This window comes from Notothenia coriiceps, unplaced genomic scaffold (assembly GCF_000735185.1).
Source record: "Notothenia coriiceps isolate Sejong01 unplaced genomic scaffold, NC01 NC01_scaffold00037244, whole genome shotgun sequence".
In the NCBI taxonomy this organism is placed as follows: domain Eukaryota; kingdom Metazoa; phylum Chordata; class Actinopteri; order Perciformes; family Nototheniidae; genus Notothenia; species Notothenia coriiceps.
This window is the reverse complement of record NW_011369945.1, coordinates 24,544,555-24,564,485: the sequence shown is the minus strand read 5'-3', so window position 1 is coordinate 24,564,485 and position 19,931 is coordinate 24,544,555. Positions and strand designations below refer to the sequence as shown.

At 39.3% G+C, this 19,931-nt stretch overlaps 1 protein-coding gene across 1 annotated transcript in view; it reads left to right on the top strand.

Annotated features, from left to right (window-relative positions):
* Positions 1-2,039: 2,039 nt before the first annotated feature.
* Positions 2,040-19,931, top strand: part of LOC104965451 (uncharacterized) — a 45,127-nt gene continuing 27,235 nt past the window's right edge. Inside the window, exon 1 of the mRNA XM_010794407.1 lies at positions 2,040-2,173. Within this exon, the coding sequence (XP_010792709.1) occupies positions 2,040-2,173 (134 nt within the window). The remainder of the gene's footprint in view (positions 2,174-19,931) is intronic.

Here is a 19,931-nt window from a genome sequence, read left to right as displayed (position 1 = left end):
AGGTGTATCCCTGGTGGGATACTGGTTAAGAGTTCAGAGGGTGGGGAGTTGTGTCAGTGGCCAACATTTCAATCTCCCCTTAGCCGGGCATTAGGCTTTCTCTGTAACTGCTACCTCTGGGGCAGGACCCCGGAGGGGCTTCTGAGTAGGGGAAAGGTCTGGGTTTAAGTGTTAGTGGAGCAGAGGATCCTATAATTCTATGTAATATGTAGGATAAGAAAGTAATTATAAATATTTCCCTTACTGTTATTTTTATTGTGTTGTGTATTTAACCTTTAGTTGATAATAAAACAAGCATTTTTATTTATAACATAGTATTTGTGTTAGGAACCAGCCCCCAACTGGTCAAGTAGAGATCAATTAAAAGGTTCAAAGAGCAGAGCAATCCTATAATTTATGGTCATATGTAGAATAAGAAAATAATTAAAAAAACATTATCCCTACTGTTATTATTTGTTGTTCTGTGTATAGACTTTAGGTTGGAGTAAGGAAATAAGAGCAATTATTCAGGGCATCATTACTAAAGAAGAAAGGAGGAGGAGGGAGGGACAAACAATCCAATTTGTTCTTTGATAATTTAGAATAATTGTGGGTTAAAAGACTGACCAATTAGGGCTTTTTTTTTTTGGATTAGGAACAAAAGAAAACGAGCGATCAATCAATCAAACCCCGGTTCAGGAATAAGTCCCCGTTTCTCCAGGCAACTGCTGGGGTATAGGTTAGGTAAAAAGCACCGATCCCCTCCCATGGTCGTCCAACACTTCACGGTAGTTATACAGAGGACTCAGGAAGGGCACCGGGCCATAGATGAAGTCGGCTCTTATCCTTAGCGTGGGAATCATTGATTGAACCAGACGTGTCTGGTAAAGGTCAGTAGACAGAGTAATTTAGGTTGAAAGGACAGAGACACGGAGGAGGGGTAGCTGTGGTCACGGCGGATTGCCCCCTCTTGCCGCTTGTTGGCCGTATCTGTTTATGCCCTTTTCCTTTCGTCTATCCCCACAGGGGCTCGACCGGATAGGGGCTAAAAGAAAGGTCAGGAACGAAAAAGTGGGAGAGAATGTGGTTTGGGTTAGCGAGGAGCCTGAATTTGGGTTTAGTAGTTATATTTAAGGGACATGGGACTTATTGTTTTAGGCATCAAAACCCAATTTGGGTTAAGTTTAGGGATCAGAATAAAGGGGTCAGCATAGGTCCACTGACATCTAAAGGATGAGAATCATGGCATTGGACTTATGTTTAGGCATCAGACCAATTGGTTAGGTTTAGGGTCAGATTAAAGGTTTAAGGCCAATAGGCCAGTGGTTGCATCTTAAAAGGATGAGAAGTATGGAACAGTATTTGTATTCAGCATCTAACCCAACTGGTTGAGAGTTTAGGGTTAGTTTAAGGTCAGAGTAATAAGCCTATTAGGTGTCTCAGAGTTAGATTAAATAAATTAAAAGGAGTAATATTATTTTGAATAAAATGATCCCGAAAATTACTGTTTATCTTGCAATTTGCAACCCCCTAATTAGTGGTGTGGAGTGGTTCGCATACCTCTCATTGGTGAGTCCAGTCATCCATTCGTGGTCTCCTGCCTCCATCTAGTGGCGACAGATGGTAAGTGCCAGTACACCTTTTTTCTGAATCTGCTCAGTAGAATAGAACCATTGTGAAAAATACAGGAGGGATTGAAATAAACACTGAGAGGACGGAAGAGTTTCTGAAGGTTAGGCTTGTAAAGGAGAAGAGTATATTATAGGTGGTATTTAGTGGTTTAATTTAAAGACAGATAGTCCATTTTGGTGAGACAACCAACGATTGTATTAAACTGATCCGTTTAGTTAACATATGATAATATAACAAAATCTGATTACTGAAGATCCAGTTGCCATGATTTGTCCTCCATCAACCAGCAGAGACAGTATAATAGGCTTGGAAAAAGAGTTAAGGGAATCATAGTGACAGGTAGTCAGTAGTTGTTTGTTCTCAAAAATGAAGGTTTTTGGGGAACAAAATAGTCCTTTATAATTGTTGTTTGGAACACATCCTCAGTGATGGACCCAGAGATCATCGAGTGTTCGGCCATTATCACCAGACGCTCTCACACCAGGGTGGCCCAGCCGGGGATGATCAAGTCCCCGGGTGTTGTGTTGTTTTCTAAATGCTCCCAACTTGGGGAAAAGGACAGGTGGGTAGGTCAGGTCAGTGAGCTTTGAGGTGGGTACACACACACACAGAGAGAGAGAGAGAGAGAGAGAGAGAGAGAGAGAGAGAGAGAGAGAGAGAGAGATATGACAGCAGACAGTGGCGTGCTATCTCTCTGTGAGGCTGGAGTGGTTATATAATCAGTCAAATGGAAGTGATAAACGCTGTGAACATTTCTCTGCGTCACCGGCAACACCATTTAGGATGTGATGACCTACAGGCAGCAGGAAGGGCATTACTAAAACCTCTACAGTGGGGGAATGTCGAAGATACTGTACTGGTAAATGTACATTTTATAAACACTGTTGTAGAATGTGAGTATTAATTAAAACATCTTAAAGTAATAACATTATTGGAGGCTTCGTTTGCAACCAATAATAAGTACATTATCTTATTGGTCGCGTACTTACCAAGAACACTCTGATGTCTCTAAATCCTCATCAGGCCATATGTCTGACCCGATCACATACCTGTGCTCTGTCACAGTGACACAAGGAAAATGTAGTTTGTAGGCTATTCATTGTAGTTCATCATGCACAAGAAACCGCAGAAATAAAAACATATGACGAAAATTAGCCAGCAAAATTGGTTATTTCCAACAATATATTTTTCTTTAAAGGGTAACTCTTACATTTTTACCATACTGTATATATGTTGAGAAACTTCAGATAGATAGCAATATCTAAAGGTAGCTAACAAGAGGCAACAGTTAGCTTTAGCTTCATTTTAAGCTAATATAGCTTTGCCTAGTTGAGCATGTTTTGGTTTCCCTGATAGTGGTATTTTGATTATCTCTGGGCCGTAAATGATTACAGATGCATCTTGAAAATAAATTAGGTGTTAGGCATAAAACAACCTAACAAAAAAAGATGGTAGCTAGCTTTATCTAACAATAGCACAATAAGCTTTTCAATCTTTTGCAATAGTTGTTAGCTTCAAGCCTCAACATCGGCTACAGATTCAATCCTATGTATTCTTTAGTGTGTTAGCTAACATGAGCCACCATTTAGCTTAGCTTTATGCTTTAGCTTAATTTTTTAACTATAGCTTTGCCAAAGATAGCTTTCTGTTAGCTTAAGGCCTTCTTCGACAAATGACCTCCTGTAAATTCTGTGTTTGGCGTAAATTATATCAAATACCAAAATATTTTTGTAGCCATCATTAGCTTACAGTGTCCACCAATTAGTGTTAGTTATATCTTCGTTAATAATTCTTTTTTAATGGCCGTTGGGCCTAAAAGAAGAGATGTTTTTATTCCATTTGCTTCATCTTTGATCCAATAAGGCAGAAATAAAATCAAAACACAGCAAAATCAAACACAACATTTTATTTATATTTACATCCGCCATATGTCCAAACAAAACCTCTTCATGAGCAGGCAGCTGGGCTAAAGAGAGGAGGAAACAGGGGGATAAACATGCAGAGATAGAGAGAGAAATGTGTGTTTACTGAGCGTTGAGTGTTATGTCAAGAGGAACATAACATCAAGAATGGACTGAGAAAAAAATTGTTGAAACACAAGATGCATGAATCTCTGAGCAACGCAGGAATGTGGTGCAGAGCCTGAAGATGAATACTATAAATAATCTGAGTGCATGTCTGTTCTTTGTGTGTAAAAATAGTCATTGATGCAGAGTGCTGGGGGGTTAAAACAGATGAAGGGAGGACAGTGTGTGGATGTATATGTCACGCAGTATGCAGCATAGTCCCCGACACGGTCAGCTGTGCAGTGGTGCAGAAACATATGAGGAGGCGTGTTATGTAATATTCCCAGAGCCTCTTTACTGGGTGAGAAAGAGCCTGCATCGATTAGCGTAAGCCGCCATGACTGCAAGGCTGAGGGGTTGAAGTGAAATGGTGTATAAATGTGTTTGACCCTTGTGGCAGATACTAGGAGCAGCAGCAGTGATTCAGTGGGATTGACATTAATTTGAGATTTTTTTGTTGTGTCTGTCTATATGAAACACAAGCCTGTTTTCACATCATTGACTAATTGATTATCCAGTAGCGATTGGCACTCAGTGAACTACATTTCTGCAGATGAGGTGACAACGTGGCTTCCCATGTTCTGTGTTATTGTTCCAAACCTTTCGGAATAAAGCAGCAAAGCCAACCAATTGGTCATCCGTGTACAAAATACAGACAAGAAAATGTTTGTGTTCTCGAGTGGATTTCCTGCTCTAAAATAGAGAAAACAGGTTGTAAAATATACAATTATAATAATCCAATAGCATACAACCCAGTTAAATCTGTCCTCTGACCTTTTCTTCACTCTCTACCACAGTAAGATGCGGTTAAATGTTGTATGTTAAATGTTTAATTTAACTGTTGTATGTGTAACCCTCTTGGCATGGTAGAATACACAGCTGCACAAAATGTCCATACCAAAAAAATGTACAAACATATTTCTCAATCATAAATGATTACTAATTCAACCTGAATCTTTCTCTTCTTAAATGTAAAATTAATCTTTTAATGAATAAGATTCCTTAATTTAGACTATATTCACCTTGTTCTTAATATTTAATGATCTTGATAGGTCTTGATCTTCCCACAAATATTGAGAAGTCCCCGCTGTAATTTCGCTCACCAAAAGTAAAACATCAGGTGGGAAACCTTTTTGTTGAGGGTTTTTAACTCCTGCGTACTTCACAGATGGGGTCAGGGCAGTTCTGGGGATAAGTGAAGTATCCGAGTGGACTGAACTGGAAACCCTGGCTCTGGTCCGAGGTCCATCTGTCTGCAGTAAGTGAGTTCACTGTGACTAATTTTGCTTTAAACCTTGACAGATAACAATTCAGCTCCAGCTCAGGATGACAGCTGCAGGCTCATCTTTAAATCACTAAATTCATGGTCAATATGGGATGAATAATTTCATTTTTGTGTTATCTTCGCCACTATTTTGGATCCACAAAGGGACAACTCAGTGAGCTAAGTGACCTTTTCCAGTTTAATAATATTATCTAAAGACATGTAGTTATATTGTTTTGACTTCTCTGATCATCTATCCTATCTTTTATCAGTTTGTGGGGTTAATATAACATTTTCTATCAATATATTCTCAATTTAATTTGATATTTATCCCTGAGTCCCATTAACATTGATTTAAATTGAGTTTTTTAGTGGCCCTGAAGCTCTAAACATATCTAGAATAAGAAAATATACAATTTACTATTCACTATTGACATTAAACATTGGCTTAAAAAACACTGGATTCAAACAATGAAACCAATAATAGATAGACATTCAGTCAAAAATACTTTTTTTAATCTTACAATTATTATTTTAAATGGAGAAATTCCTCCCTGAGTTTCATCTACGTTTATTTTAGACTTTTCTTATTTTTTATTTTTTTAGCTTTTAGTAGCTAAAGAACTGACCTCAAAAAACATCAGATTCAGTCCAAAAACACTTGATTTAAACACACAAACACAATCAGTATTGCATGCAGGGTACCATCTATCAGTAATGGATGACTGGTTTAGTCTCTGCAACACTGGTTGGTACCTGACAGTGATGGGGATTGTGCCATATTTGGCCGGTTGCCACGGTAACAGCAGGAATTACTCACCCCTCCAAGGCAGCTGCCCTGTGTTTGGCCAGTGGATATTATTGTGTGTCTCTCCACTCCCACGTATCACATCTGTAATTCACTCTCCGATCCCAGAGAGGCAAAGTGCAGAAATAGCAAGGAAGTTACCTAACGTGATTGTGATTTGTGCATTAGTGTCACAAAAGGTCGATTTTAAAGAAGCCACTGTGGGGTATTAAAGTCGGATTATCCTGGAATAAAAACAGATGTGCCTATTTGTCCTTCAACCTAACAAAAAAAAAATCATGTTTCACACGCTGCATTATTTGCTACAGAAAATGACTTCAAATGTGCAGAAAAATAGGGCATTTTCTATGCATTTGGCATGTGGAGATACACAGGAATAGCATTGGTGCATGAATGAGTGAGAGCTTGAATGTCATGTTTAATTCAGATCTACGAAGCGTAACATAGAGTGCTATTTTCTGCAAATGAAAGATGGGAAATTCTTTCATTTATTGAGAGCAGAAATCCCTTTTTTAGGACACAAAGCACTGAATGTCACGAGGCTGGTGCACCACTGCCTGAGCTGCAGGGGGCAGCCGATCATCGTGCCACGTCAAGGTTTTTCTCACCTTGAACCAAACGTGGGCCGTGTTTGGGATTTTAGGACACTTAGGACAACACAATCTGTTGTTCCCTCCTCCTGCCCTGTGGGAATATGTGCAGTTTGTTCCCAACCTGTGACACAAATGCTTTACTGGAGCAAAAGAGAATCACAAGGGGGGAAATAACCTTTTTCTACTTTCATTTGTACAATACTTACATACAAATGAGTATGAACGAGAAGATTGGGAATCCTAAAAGGGTAAAAAGGTTATAAGTCATGTTTAGGATGTATGCAAAAATGAACAAGGAAGTGAAGCAAGACATCCTCTTTTTGGCTCTGACAACTGCCCTTACATTTTTTTACAGCTTTACAGCCCCATAAAGAACTGAGACAATCTCCTACTGCACCTTGAATCAAATATTAAAATGTTTCTGACATCAGGTGAAGGTCTTATTACTCAAAGCATATGACTGATTTACTCCTTACCTTTAACTGGTTCACATTTCCTGCATTGTGTATCATTGATTTTTGCACCTTATTGATCTTTGATGGTTACATATTGTTTTTATTTGACCCCTACCTAATGTATAACAACAAATGTCACCTGGATACATTAGGTTTTATTCTATCCCAGATTTGTGTTGCATTTTAGGGTATGAGGCAGAGAGTAAGGGGATGTAAAAGCTTCACTGGTAGAGCCGGTCGAATTAAATAATGTATCAGACAGTCTGATAATGAAAGACTTACATTAGGGATGGGGAAGGCAGTTCAGTTAGCTCTTTTAATGTGTTCTTAATGTACTGTTCAGCAGAACGTAGCAGACCAAAACAGTTGGAGACTAGTTGGTGAAAATATTGGAGAAGTTAACAAATAAATAGACTCCTCCTTTAGGAGGTGGAGACCAAAAACAGGGGGCGTTAAACGACAAGCAAAATGTCCTTTATTTGTCGGCTTTATATAACTTCCCTTGAGGTCATTGAGTTCATCATCCAAGGCCATTTGTGGCAAGGAGCAAACTCTCATATAGCTCATAATTATTGTGGGGGACACTTAAGGTATTCAAAACGATATAAAATGGTTACTTCATGTGATGCTAGGATTACTGGCTTTTAAATAAAAAAATATAGGTTGTACTTTTTTTACCTGACTGGAGGATTTAACCATGTTCAGAATAAGTGTCTATTGGCTAAAGTATACCAACATTAAATGAAGATATTTGCTGTTTAAGCAGAACTCAAACTTGTTAACCAACTTTCCTTTTTGTTTTGCACGACTCACAAAAAGCTCCAGCCATTACCTTGATCAGTATTTATTCATGAGCAGGCTGTGTGTTGCTGACGGAGTGTGCTGCATCATGGATGGCTGTTGCTGCAGAGCTGCTGCAGTGTTGCCTGTTTGGCCAGAGTCCAATCTGCGACTTCACGTCTGTCCTCCTGCACGTTCCCACAGAGGACACACGCTCTGCAGCAGGAATGAGACACACCTTCGAGTCTACTCTGCGCTCATCATACATAGAGATTAGAGAAACACAGACTGCACCTCTGCAGTCTCATACAAACTCATAACTCATACAGCATGACTGTCAGCTCAAAGTCCTTGATCTTTTTTCACTCGGTTGTTTTCTTTTAAATCACTTTTTTATTTGGATTAGGCCAGCAAGATAAACGTTTATTATTATTAGAAACCTATAAAGAAAAGTAAAGGGTTGAATGATGAAAGTCCTTATAACCTCATAGGATTTATAAGGAATATATTTGACGTATACTGGGAATATTGAACAAAATAGGGCCTTATTAAACCTCATTAAATACCAGTTCAGAATAATGCATTTTGGGCCAACTAAATCTTAAAAAATCGGTATAAAACTTGGGTGTCAAAACTAAATTGCCTCTATAAGTTTAAGAAGGTTAGTATTTCCAAAAACATTACCGATATTAAAAAATTAAATGTAGAAGAACCATTGTGTGGAGTTCTTGTTCTGTAAAACTGACAGAGTATGCATTATGCTGCCTTTAATATTTCATAATGCACCAATCATGTAAAACTGTACAATCTGCCATTTCTGTAAAGCGTAGGTGTCAGTATTTTCCAGCTGGTGAATATAATTGTTCTTCTTCTGGTGTTTCTATTGTTAGCCAGGTGTCAGCTGTCTCTGCCTGCAGCTCATCAGTCAGAGCGAACTCGTCCCCATGTTTCCCATTTTCCGAGAAAAGCTCAATACCCTGGATGCTTCTCAATGCATCCCATGACAGACTGAGTCATACAGGCTGCACGTACTCACAGGAAAATATAGATCTGGTTTCCTTGCTTGTTCCTCACTCAGATATGAGCTTTGTGTGTTTTGTGCAATGCAAACACTATACATTCCGATGACCTTTTTACACTTACAATTCACATTACCTTTGTAACTAGGTAAGCACGCTATTACTATGAACAACAAACAGTGAGTCCCTAATCCATCTATTTTTGAACTAAAGGGGTCTTTGGCTTGAAAAAAATATTAAGGATTACTGATTTAAAGACAATAAGAGATACATGAAGCATTTTTAGATGAAATAGCCTGAAACCCATTGGTTTCCTTTGTTTACTTCTGTAACATAGTGACATCACTATGTAATACCTGTGCTTCTATTGGCTAGCGCTCAAACAAAGGGGCGGGACATATCTAAGCAGAGGGGCGGGACATATCTAAGCAGTTTACCAATAACTACTTTCTGAGCAGCTTTCAAGCTACACTAGTCAGATATTGTTTTATTCATAAAAGTGTTGGAAGTGTTTAAGGTCAGTGTGCGAGGATTTACTTTAGTACCCATTAATAAAGCTACAGTTGCAGTTCTTATACTTGAGTCCGTTGCCCTTTCTAAACAGTGTTGCACTGTTTTGTTATCACAAGGTTACTGTCAGTATGTAAAGCTCTGCAGGCAGCGATTATCTGAGGTCACCGGGTCCTCGCCTCATATCGCACTTTTATGTCGTCTAACTCCCTCAATGACAAACATGTGACATCACCTGCAGCCAATCAGAAAGCCTGAAGCCTCTTACAGGTTGTTATATCTTCCTGATAAAACTGACATTAGTTAAATGGCACATGTGGTAAAAGTTGCTGAGCATACAGAGGTCATTATCATTCCCACCATGTGTCTATGCTTTAAATATGCTGATAAAAATGGGCAGAAAAAAATTCCATTCGAGGAAGTGTTTACACCTGGGATGAAACACACCTTCATTCTAAAACATCACACAGGATTTTTGTTGAATCGTTTCGTAAGGATGGTTAATTTCTCACATTTGACAGCGCACAGGAAAACTTTTAATAAACATTTGGACATTGAATTAATTAATGTCAGATTAACTGCAGATGTGTTTTACTGTTGTTTCTTTAAATCAATGGTTTTGTAATCACCTTCACACAGTCACCTCTGCAGGAGTGTGATTAAAGATTAGAGCCTGCGTTCATGCTGCATATCTCTCTGCAGCTTCACATTGACTCTGTGTTCAGATTAGATACAGGCGGCTGCACTACTTCTCCTTCAGCTCCTAAATGTTCAGTGATATCACACATAATCTGCACTGATGGTTTTGTGGTTAAAATAAACTCTTTCTATCGTTCTTGTTTGTGATGGAGCAGAGGAGATAGAAACTCGGTATCTGAGAATTTGTCTGTCGTGGTGGTCTAGATTGATAGTGTAGCAGTGATTGCATAACTGGAATTTAAGATTAGTATTACATAAGGAGAGATTCAGTACGTTTTAATTTGCAGGTTTATTTGGGTCATGGGAGATCTACATGAGACATTTCAAAGCTGACATTTAGCAACTATCTTTGAATGTTGATAAAAAGTTTGGTTACCATCACAATCTTTGGTCAGATATGTCATTGTGTTGTAAACTTGAAATATTATCATATAGTTATACCATATCCAAAATAACCATTGTATGTTATATTTGTGATGTTTTACTCTGAGTTGGAGTCATTTCATTGATAATACTTTAAAAGGTGTTTATCTTGTTTGTTGAGAAGCAAATAAAGGTATAACAGGACTATTAGAACAATTGAACATTTTACAAACTCCTAATGGTTTTATTACTGTTGTAATTTTGCAAATATCTTGCCAATGAGGAAGTTGGAAAAACCAGGTTAAGTTTGGCTTTAACAGCATTCAAATGACTGTTGAAACGGTATGTCCGTCAGATAAACCCCTACAATGTCTTGTATATGTATCCCACAGGCCTGGATGAATTTCAAAATGCCAAGTACGCACTGCATTTCTCAGAAACACCGGATTACATTAAATGTCTACAGTGGAAAAAGATATGCATGGTTTATGTGAGAAGAGTTTATAAAACATGTTACTAAAAATGTATCATTTAACATTTAATCTCATGCCCCCTCTGTCTGTGGTTTTTGCAGAACACTGGATCCATTTTTCAGAGCTGCAGAAATTGTGACAAAGACTCAGCTGACGGGTCTCTGACGTCAGAGACAAACGCCTCGGAGAAATCACACAGATAACACACACCCAGCAGCAGCCAGAGGCACAAAGGCTCACACACTCTCGCTGCACACTGGTCTGTGGGTGTGAACGCTTCCTGTCTGCAGATTTACATTTCAGGATTTAAATAGCTGCTGATTGTCGTCAGTTATGTTAATACGATGTGATGGGATGCAATAATTAGAATAAAAAGCATAAGAAATATACAGAATGTCCCATTTCAAAATAATATAATTTAACATATTTATATATACCGTAATATAACATATTTTTATGCTGCAGCACCTCTTTTCACCCTCTGTCTGAAACCAGAGCCCAGTCTGCTCTGATCGGTTAGCTGGACGGCTCTGTTGTTATTGGTCAACAGCTTAGAGATGTCCCGCCCCTTAACCCATCACATACAATGTGTCGGAGCGCTAGCCAATAGAAGCACGAGTGTTACATAGTGATGTCATTATGTTCTGGAAGTAAACAAAGGAGTTCAATGCAGACCATTTACATGCACAAAAACCTATACAACACTCTACAGGAAGGGAAAACCTCAAAAAGCATAATAGGCCCCCTTTAAAATTTCCACTTGGATATTTTGTTATTAATTTGATTTAAAAAGATGTACTACTTAAATCTGGACAAGTCTTAATGTTTCTATGTGTTTTGAGCTCCGAGAGTCTGTTTTTAAATGTCCCACTGTGTCTTTTCTAGTGTGTTCCTCTTGAACAAACCCTCAAACACACTAACTCTCTTTTCCCAGAACCCATAATGGTCCCCAGTGTACCCGCTGCTCAGAGCCCATTTTTCAGTGTTGGACTCCTGCCAACCGGTTGGTCCATTAGGTGGAGACGAGCAGAGGAACACTGATTGACCCTCCATTGTTGTCCCGCTCAGTAGGCGACCCCGCTCCTCAGGGATGAAGGCGATTGGCTGGTGTCCAATCTGAGCCGGTGGAGGGGAGGCTGGTGGTGTGATTTAATGAGGCTGGTTCCCAGGGTAATAATGACTGCCTCCTAAAAATCAGTACAGGGAAAAAAAAATCTAAACTATCCTTTAATAGCAATTCCAAACCATCAGTCTAGTTTTCAACAACTCGCTTTAGTTCTTGGGACACACACAGCCAGACTTGATTTCAAATGGACCAAACCTTTGAATAATAATGAGGTGTAACTGAAGCCAATGCAGAAGGGCCAAAAAGAGAAGTCCTTCAAATGAGGCTGGCTCCAAAAGGGAGTCGATCTCCATAAAAAACATGTTTACAGCCAGGTACAAATAATGTGCTCCCTGTATCTGATTTCTCCATTTATAACAAATGTACCGGACAGGAATGATTATATAAACATTTGAACAACATTAGAGCTTAAAGGTATGCATTATGAGGGGCGTGGTAGCTTTGAATGACGGGTGGGTACCGGCTCAGTTTAGTCTGATGGTGGTGTTAAATACATTTCCTAAACACACCAGTTAATGGTGATGTGAACACACCAAGCACACTTGCTTCACCTCTGAAAAGTCCACAGAAATAGGTACAGCTTAATTTTTACTGGGAAAACCCAGAACTCTGTCAACTCTCTCTTTATTTTATAAAATGTATTTTCCACCAGCTTGAACAAAAGCCTTTGCTTGATACTGTTGTGTAAGAGCTAGGGATCATTGATATTTCGAGCATAACCCAAGTGGACAAACGGGATAGCAGCACTAGTACAAAAACGTTCCATCCAGTCGGCCAGTTGGACTCTTTGACAGTAGTCACCACTTCCTAATGCCATTTTAGACGGTATAAAGGGTCTACAGCTCTGTGAAGCTATTCTTAGAGCTAACATGAGCATCAATAAGAATGCCAACATGCGTCTGTTTAGCAGGTATTAAGCTAGCATGCTATCATTTGCTAATTAGCACTTAACACAAATAAATTGAATGAGCTAAAAATCTGAAATATTTGCTTATTGGATGTAAAGATTAGTTTTATATCACTGTGAATTGAATATAAATGTGGGTTTTGAACTGTTGGACAAATGAAACCATTTGTTAATGTCACATTATGTTCTAGGGCATGTTCTAGGGCAAATGCCATTGTACATTTATGAATTAATCAATAATTCATTGCTATAGAAAGACTGAAAATATGGAAAGATGGAAGCAAGTAAATTATGAATTTACATACAAAAGTAAGACGCTTAAATATCCAAATAAAAAACTGGAATTACTAACATGATTATAAAACATGGAACAGCATCTGTTTTCCATCCCAAAACTGATCGATAGTCATTTGGGAGAGGACTGGAACAGATTCAAACAAGCTGTCAATCAATATTTCATAAAGTAATTAGACCACAGAGGAGACCTCTGGCTTTCAATGTGGAAGCACTTGTCCTTCACTGAAACTGGGTCACATTTTATTATTTTATTACTACTGGTGGATCCTCAAAGGAGAAGATTACCATGTTTCTGTCAGGCTGAGCTGCAGAGAAAATCAGTTTCTGTATTTTCCCTTTTCTCACAGACTGTAAACAGCCATTTATAACACCTTTTTATATATTGTCTTGAGTCATCAAATATAAAACATTATGTAAAGCACTAACGATCAAAGGGAAGTACTATTGTGTTGGTAGCAGTCAGGTTTGAGTCTCTGTGTGAGGTGTACAAATCTTGTAAAAATAACCCCGGGAGGATTCTTTTAATTTAAAGGTCCCTTATTATACTGTTTTTCCTTTATATATTATAGGTCTCAGATATATACAAAACATGTCTCTGAAGTGTTTGGCTTGAAATACCAAACAGATAATGCATTGCAGCATTACCCATAATCCCCTCTGTTTCAGCCCTGTTTCCAAAGTGCTGATTCTCTGTCTGTTACTTTAGATGAAAATAAGGAGCCACGCCCCTCTGAGAGCGATTTGGTTAAAAAGAACACTATGTGATCTAGGAGGAGATTCAGGTAATAAGGGGGGGGGCGGGTTACCTTGGTTGGTTATTGGCTAATTGTTACACAAGCCAATAAAGTGGTCAAAATCTGATCAGCTCATTTTTGGACAGGTTTTTAATATATAAAATGAATTACATTACATGTTACTTGTTAAGACTCTTTTATCCAAAGCGACTTACATACTCAATACTGTGGGCAATCCCCACAGGAGCAATTTGGGGTTGAAGTGTCTTGCCCAGGGACACAACGACGTCAGCAGTGGGATTCGAACTTGCTATCCTCTGATTCGAAGATCAGCGCACTAATCCACTGAGCCACAGCCTCCTGGATCAGGACAAAAAGAGAGAGAATCTTTTTTCCTGAAACTTTCAGAATCTCTTTACACAGAGGGGACACATGTTATAAAAGACATGAAAAAGTGGATTTTGCATAATAGGTAAACCTTTAAATGCACTAATTAAAAAAAAAAAGTATAATGTCAACTTATCCCACTTGTAAAGAAGAACTCTTATTTGTCAAAGTTTTATTTATTTTTTACCTGTAAACATTTTATATATACTGCATTTAAATTCTGCTGACCTTTGACTCTGAAGGTCAGATTTTGATAAACCTTTTAATGACATAAATACCTCATACACACACTGGCTTTGAGACTGAATTTGACTTTGATGTATATATTGCTATAGATCACATTAAAACCCATTTCTATGTTCATTTTGACTGCGAGATGAAGACTTGTGTAAGAGGTTTATTTGGACCACCGAGCAGCAGCTTTACGGTCAGAGTCTCTCTTCAGCCTCTAATCCCATCATCGGCTCTTCCCCCCCCACTGTTTTAGTCCCACCAGGATTAAAGGGTTAAGAAAACTCCCCGTGCCTGTACTGTCCTCTGTTGATCACGAACTGTCAGAGAAAATCCGGACTGCAGAGCTCAACATATAAACTCCTGACAGGGTTCTACACAATAAACAAACAGGAATTTTGCTAATTTTACACCAGAAACGACTTCTTAGAAGTTTCGAAATTCATAAATTGCCTTTACTAAAATACTGAAACGCCTTCCTGTGCATAACTTCATGCATTAAAAACTACCTTTGCTAAGAGATTGTGCAATTTACATTATTGTTGCTGTTAAACCTTGAATTAGTGTCTTATCTTAAACATGAAATGATTTTGTTTCCTCTTATTTAATTAAAACAACTTTTGAATGCTCCGATTGGTCCGCTGGCTGACTGTTGTGATTGGACGACGGCTTAGATGTCCCGCCTCTTAGCCTATCAAGTGCAATGTGATGGAGCACTAGCCAATAGAAGCGCAAGTGCAAGTTACCTAGTGATGTCACTGTGTAACTAGTACATAGAAAGTTATTAGTTTATATGTTTGTCAAATGAAAATACAAATTTTGCAAAGCATGTTACGATAACTAGAAGAACGACAGCTTGAATTATCACGGGTCATCATGGGCAAAGGAAGCGTAGGATTAGTGTCAAAGTATATTTGGTTGTATAAAGAAATATTTTTAGAAAACCATTTCAGATTCAGTTAATGAGATAATCTTTTGGTATAAAGGCGTAAAGAGGAAGGAGAGATTGATGACAAGAAAGAAAGCACTGCAGTTAAAGTAAACCAATGTTAAAAAGCTCGTAGTAAGCACACAGAGCATCAACAATATCTCTTCTTTCTAAAATGGCCGGTGTAATCGGTGACACCAGTGTTGTCAGTTGAATATTAACCGTTCATCTGTAAGACACATTTAGCAGCTAAAGAGACATAATGAATGTCTCCTCTTTAACCACTTGGGATCAGTGCCCTCTCCTCTGTCAGATCAAAATAGCCGAGGTTTTTCTTCTTGCTCACTGAGCACAGAGTTCTTGTTTTCACAGCCTGACACGCCCTCTCGCTGTGATCGTGTCGCGTGCCTCCATTTTGTCGCATGCTCTCCCTCCTCTCTCGTGGCGATGCTTCAGGCCTGGATGTTTCAGCGCTGGGCTCAGGAGGGCAAAAGACAAGCTGATTACACGTCAGGATTTCCAGATCAGAGCTGCTATTCCCGGCCTCAGCCTCTGCAGATTAGGCCCCTCCGCCTGCTGCTGCTGCAGGACGATGCTCTGAGCGCTCGGCGTTACTCCAGCGTTCACTCAATTACATGACTCAGTTTTCTGGAAGCGCACCAGAGAAGCTCGTATTTGTTTAATGGAGGCTTGGATAACACCAGCCTACTAGTGGTGATTAAAGGTCACATGTGGCGCCATCTTTATCTCCATGAAGAGCAGACAGTGTAGGCAGCTTCATCTCCAAATGCATTCCATCATTCGACAGTAAATGTGGTTTTCAGGATGCATCTCTCCTGGTGCAGCCATCCATTTATTTATTATTACAAGCTCTTGAAAAATGCTCGAGATATTTTTCATCAGAATGAATATGAAGTTTCTTATTTTTTGTCGATCGCTAAAACTGTCCCTAGAGTCAAGAGGAAATGCAGTTTTTGGTAATGCTCTGGTGTTAAACCTTTACAAAATCATTTAAAGAGGCCCTATTGTGCTTTTTTGGAAATATCCCTATCCTGTAGTTTGTTATATACATTTGTGTGCATACCCAAAAACGCCTCCATTGGACTCCTTTGTTTACTTCCTGAACATAGTGGCATCACTATGTAACGCTTGTGCTTCTGTTGGNAAGGCTAAAATGCCTGTGTTCCCTCCAGAGGGTGTTTCCTTTGTTTACTTTAGTTACATAGCGACATCACTATGTACCACTAGCGCTTTTATTGGCTAGCGCTCCAACACATTGTACGTGATTTGCTAGGAAGCAGGACATATTTAACTGGTTAACCAATCACTACAGAGCCGGCCAGCTAACCAATCAGAGCAGACTGGGCTCTGGTTTCAGACAGAGGGTGAAAAGACGTGCTGCAGAACAGGCAGTATGAGAAAAATAAAGAGCCTTTTGAACATTAAAGCATGGAGACATGCCACAGTACAGAGACACTAAATACAATATGAACCTGAAAATGAGCAGAATATTTCCTCTTTAAAATCCTTCCTAACTTTACAAACTGAATCATCTGTAGAACTCAGTTAACCTTTTCTCTGTCAACACAACAGAAAGATTAATGTGAAGGTTTAATCACAACGACACCCTCCTACTCGACAGGGATGGTTACTCACTTCCTGCACACACACACACCACAGACCTTGCTGATGCAAACACACATCATAAAACATCATGAAGACATTCATTAAGTTATTTAAATGAACCTCCTCCACTGTTTTTAATTTCTGAACTATGATCCAAGTTCAAGCTGGTCGATAGAGAAAATGAAATATGATATTTCTAATCTACTACCTCGATATTGGTATTGCAACATTGATATTGATATAGGGTTGACTATTGTTACTTGTATTAATTAATAACAAATGCATGTATGATATAATCTTCAGTTAAGTGGTAAAAAGGGCTAAGTTGGTAAAGGCGAACAAAGAAACATGTATAAAAGTCTTCTAAGTCTCAAAATCAGATGACTTTACTGTAATGCAGCCTCAAACACCAGGAAAAGGCACTTTATGTGTCACGATATGTAAGATGAAGTATAGTCTCATATCATGATATTGCCAATCCTACTTCAAGTGAAAGGACATTTTCGGCGGTCAAAATCTCAAGTTGATTTTGAAACTTCTACCCAGTAGATATTAGTGATATTTTGAACGTAAAAAGAGGCTGTGATTGTTTTTTTGTACAGAAGTTGAAGCTGCTCCTCTTCACACACACTCAGAAACAACAACCTGTCCAACACAGCAGACTGAAACAACGCCAGAGCTTTTTATAACCCGCGGTAAGCCCCACAGATTAAACCGTTAACAGGCCCGTAATGTCCCGACAGACTCTGAATGCAGCAGGAGGTTTAGACTAATAACAGCAGCAGCAGTCAGGTTGGAGAAAGAAAAAACAGATTTAATAAGATATGATCAGAGACAAAAAATTGCAAAATGAAATGTTAAACACTGATAAAAACCAGGGAAGCTTAGGAAAGAAAGCCCCAGACCCCATAAATCTGAAACTGATTACAGCAGTGATGATTTCCTGTGCACTGGATCTCTTTTTTTAATCGAAGAGAAGGGAAATGGAAAAGCTCACGATGAGAAGTTACAGTCAGTTAGTTTTGGTTTTAGTAATCTGTAAGGTGTGAAAAGAAGAAGCTCCCGTGTCCCTGAACACATGTTGCTGCCTTGTTTGGGCTTCAGAGAAGGGAGACACTTGCAAGGAACATCAAACACGTCAAAGTGTAAAAGAAAAAAAAGGTTTAATAAAATAAAAGTGTTTCAAAGACTTTAAATTGTCACTGTAGTTGGATTAAAGTCGGAGACAAGATATCTTGTGTTTCTACATTTTTGGTATTTATGTGCGTCTGAATGTTATGTGTGCCAGTTTATAGTGTCTGTATTTGGCCCTTAACTGTTGTTTTCTTGCTCATTTTGGGGATTTTCTCTGGGTTATCTTGAAAAATAAAGTTTTAGGTCATGGAGCCTTTTTTCTTCTTTTATTTCTGATTGATCTTGTGGCTGCTTTATGTCTTGCTCCTAAGCACTTCAACACATCATCAGCTCGTATAGTGATTTCATCTCTGGCTTAAAGGGGACCTATCATGCAAAATGCACTTTTTGATGTCTTTTATACATAAATATACATCCCCGGTGTGTCAGGGAACTCACGCAGCGTCAGAAAATAAAACCCTCTCTCTTATCCTCCGTATCAGAAACGTTGCTATCAGAAACAATGCCCGACTGTTTTGGACGTAATATGGTCGGTGTTTACATTAGCATCGCTAACACTCAGAGCTAACCTGTACTAGAGAGCATGTGTGTGAAGAAGCAGGAAATGACCACTAGTAGTGGTGTTCCAGGCAGGATTTGAACTCGCAACCTTCCGATCATCAGCCCACCTCACTATCCATTAGACCAGTGGTTCTCAAAGTGGGGTCCGCGACCCCCCGGGGGTCCGTGGCACTCTGCCAGGGGGTCCGTGAAAAGTTTTCAGATTCATTAATTTAAATTATCATGGTATCATTTTTTTTTCACAAAAGGCTTCATAGTTCAACAAATAATATTTTATTTTTTTAATCTAAAATAGTTCATAGATTACGTTCTAATCTAACAAATCTATACATTTAAGAGAAAAATCAAGCGCGTCACCCGTTACCATGGAAGCAACAATAACTGGTACGTCAGTCAGAGAGCGCCACTGCTAGCATCATAGAGATATAACACGGCTAGCATACTACAAAGATGGACAGATTTTTTAAACGACCGGTTACGGCTACAAATGAAGTAAATGAAAAACAAAAAAAAGTAAGGAAATACGCCGGAGGAGTATCTCCAATATGGATTATTGAAGTGGGCGTGTGTGAACCAAAAGATGGCTCTGATATGCTGCGCCGGTGTCTTGCCAATGAGGCGATAAGCCTGCCAAATTGAAGAGCACCTCGAAGGACCAAGCATTCCAGATTTATGTAAAAAGAGCGAAGGGGCGAGGACTACCGCCGGCAGTAACAACAAGGGTGGTAATGTATCTGTTCTTGCTACAAGACAGACGACGGAATTTAGACATGTCTGCCTGACCTATCCAAATCACAATGCTGGAAAGACTGACGAGGGGTCTAGAATTCGCGGTTCAATTGACCATGGAGTCCACTGATGTGGTCCGGCTCTGCGCAAGCCAGGTGCACTGGCGCAGAGGATGGAGGAGAGACGCAGCAAGGAGATCGACTAGATTACTTTGAGCAACATGATGGGAGATAAGTTATTTAATGGTATGGACGACTTTCTGGCTATTTCAGATGGTCTGTCGCCTGGCGCTGCTGTTGCGCTAATGTGCAGTAGTGGGGGTCCTCTTTTCGCACCATGACATTATCAGTTATGAATTTTTTTTTTCACTGCTGGGAGAAATGGACTTGTGGCCTGAGAGCGGCGGGGCTCTCTTAGTCCCTCACAGACCCCTGAAGCAAGCCTCCAGGCACGGGCTCCCTCACATGCCACACTCTGCTCATGTCAGTCTTCCATCAAATAGACCGGGGAAAACACCTCTCTTTAGCCCCTCACAGACCACCAAAGGACGGACTAAGCCAAGCTCCAGCACGGCTCCCTCACATGCATGTATGTATGTCTTCTAGTGGGAAAAACCTCTCGTAGCCCCTC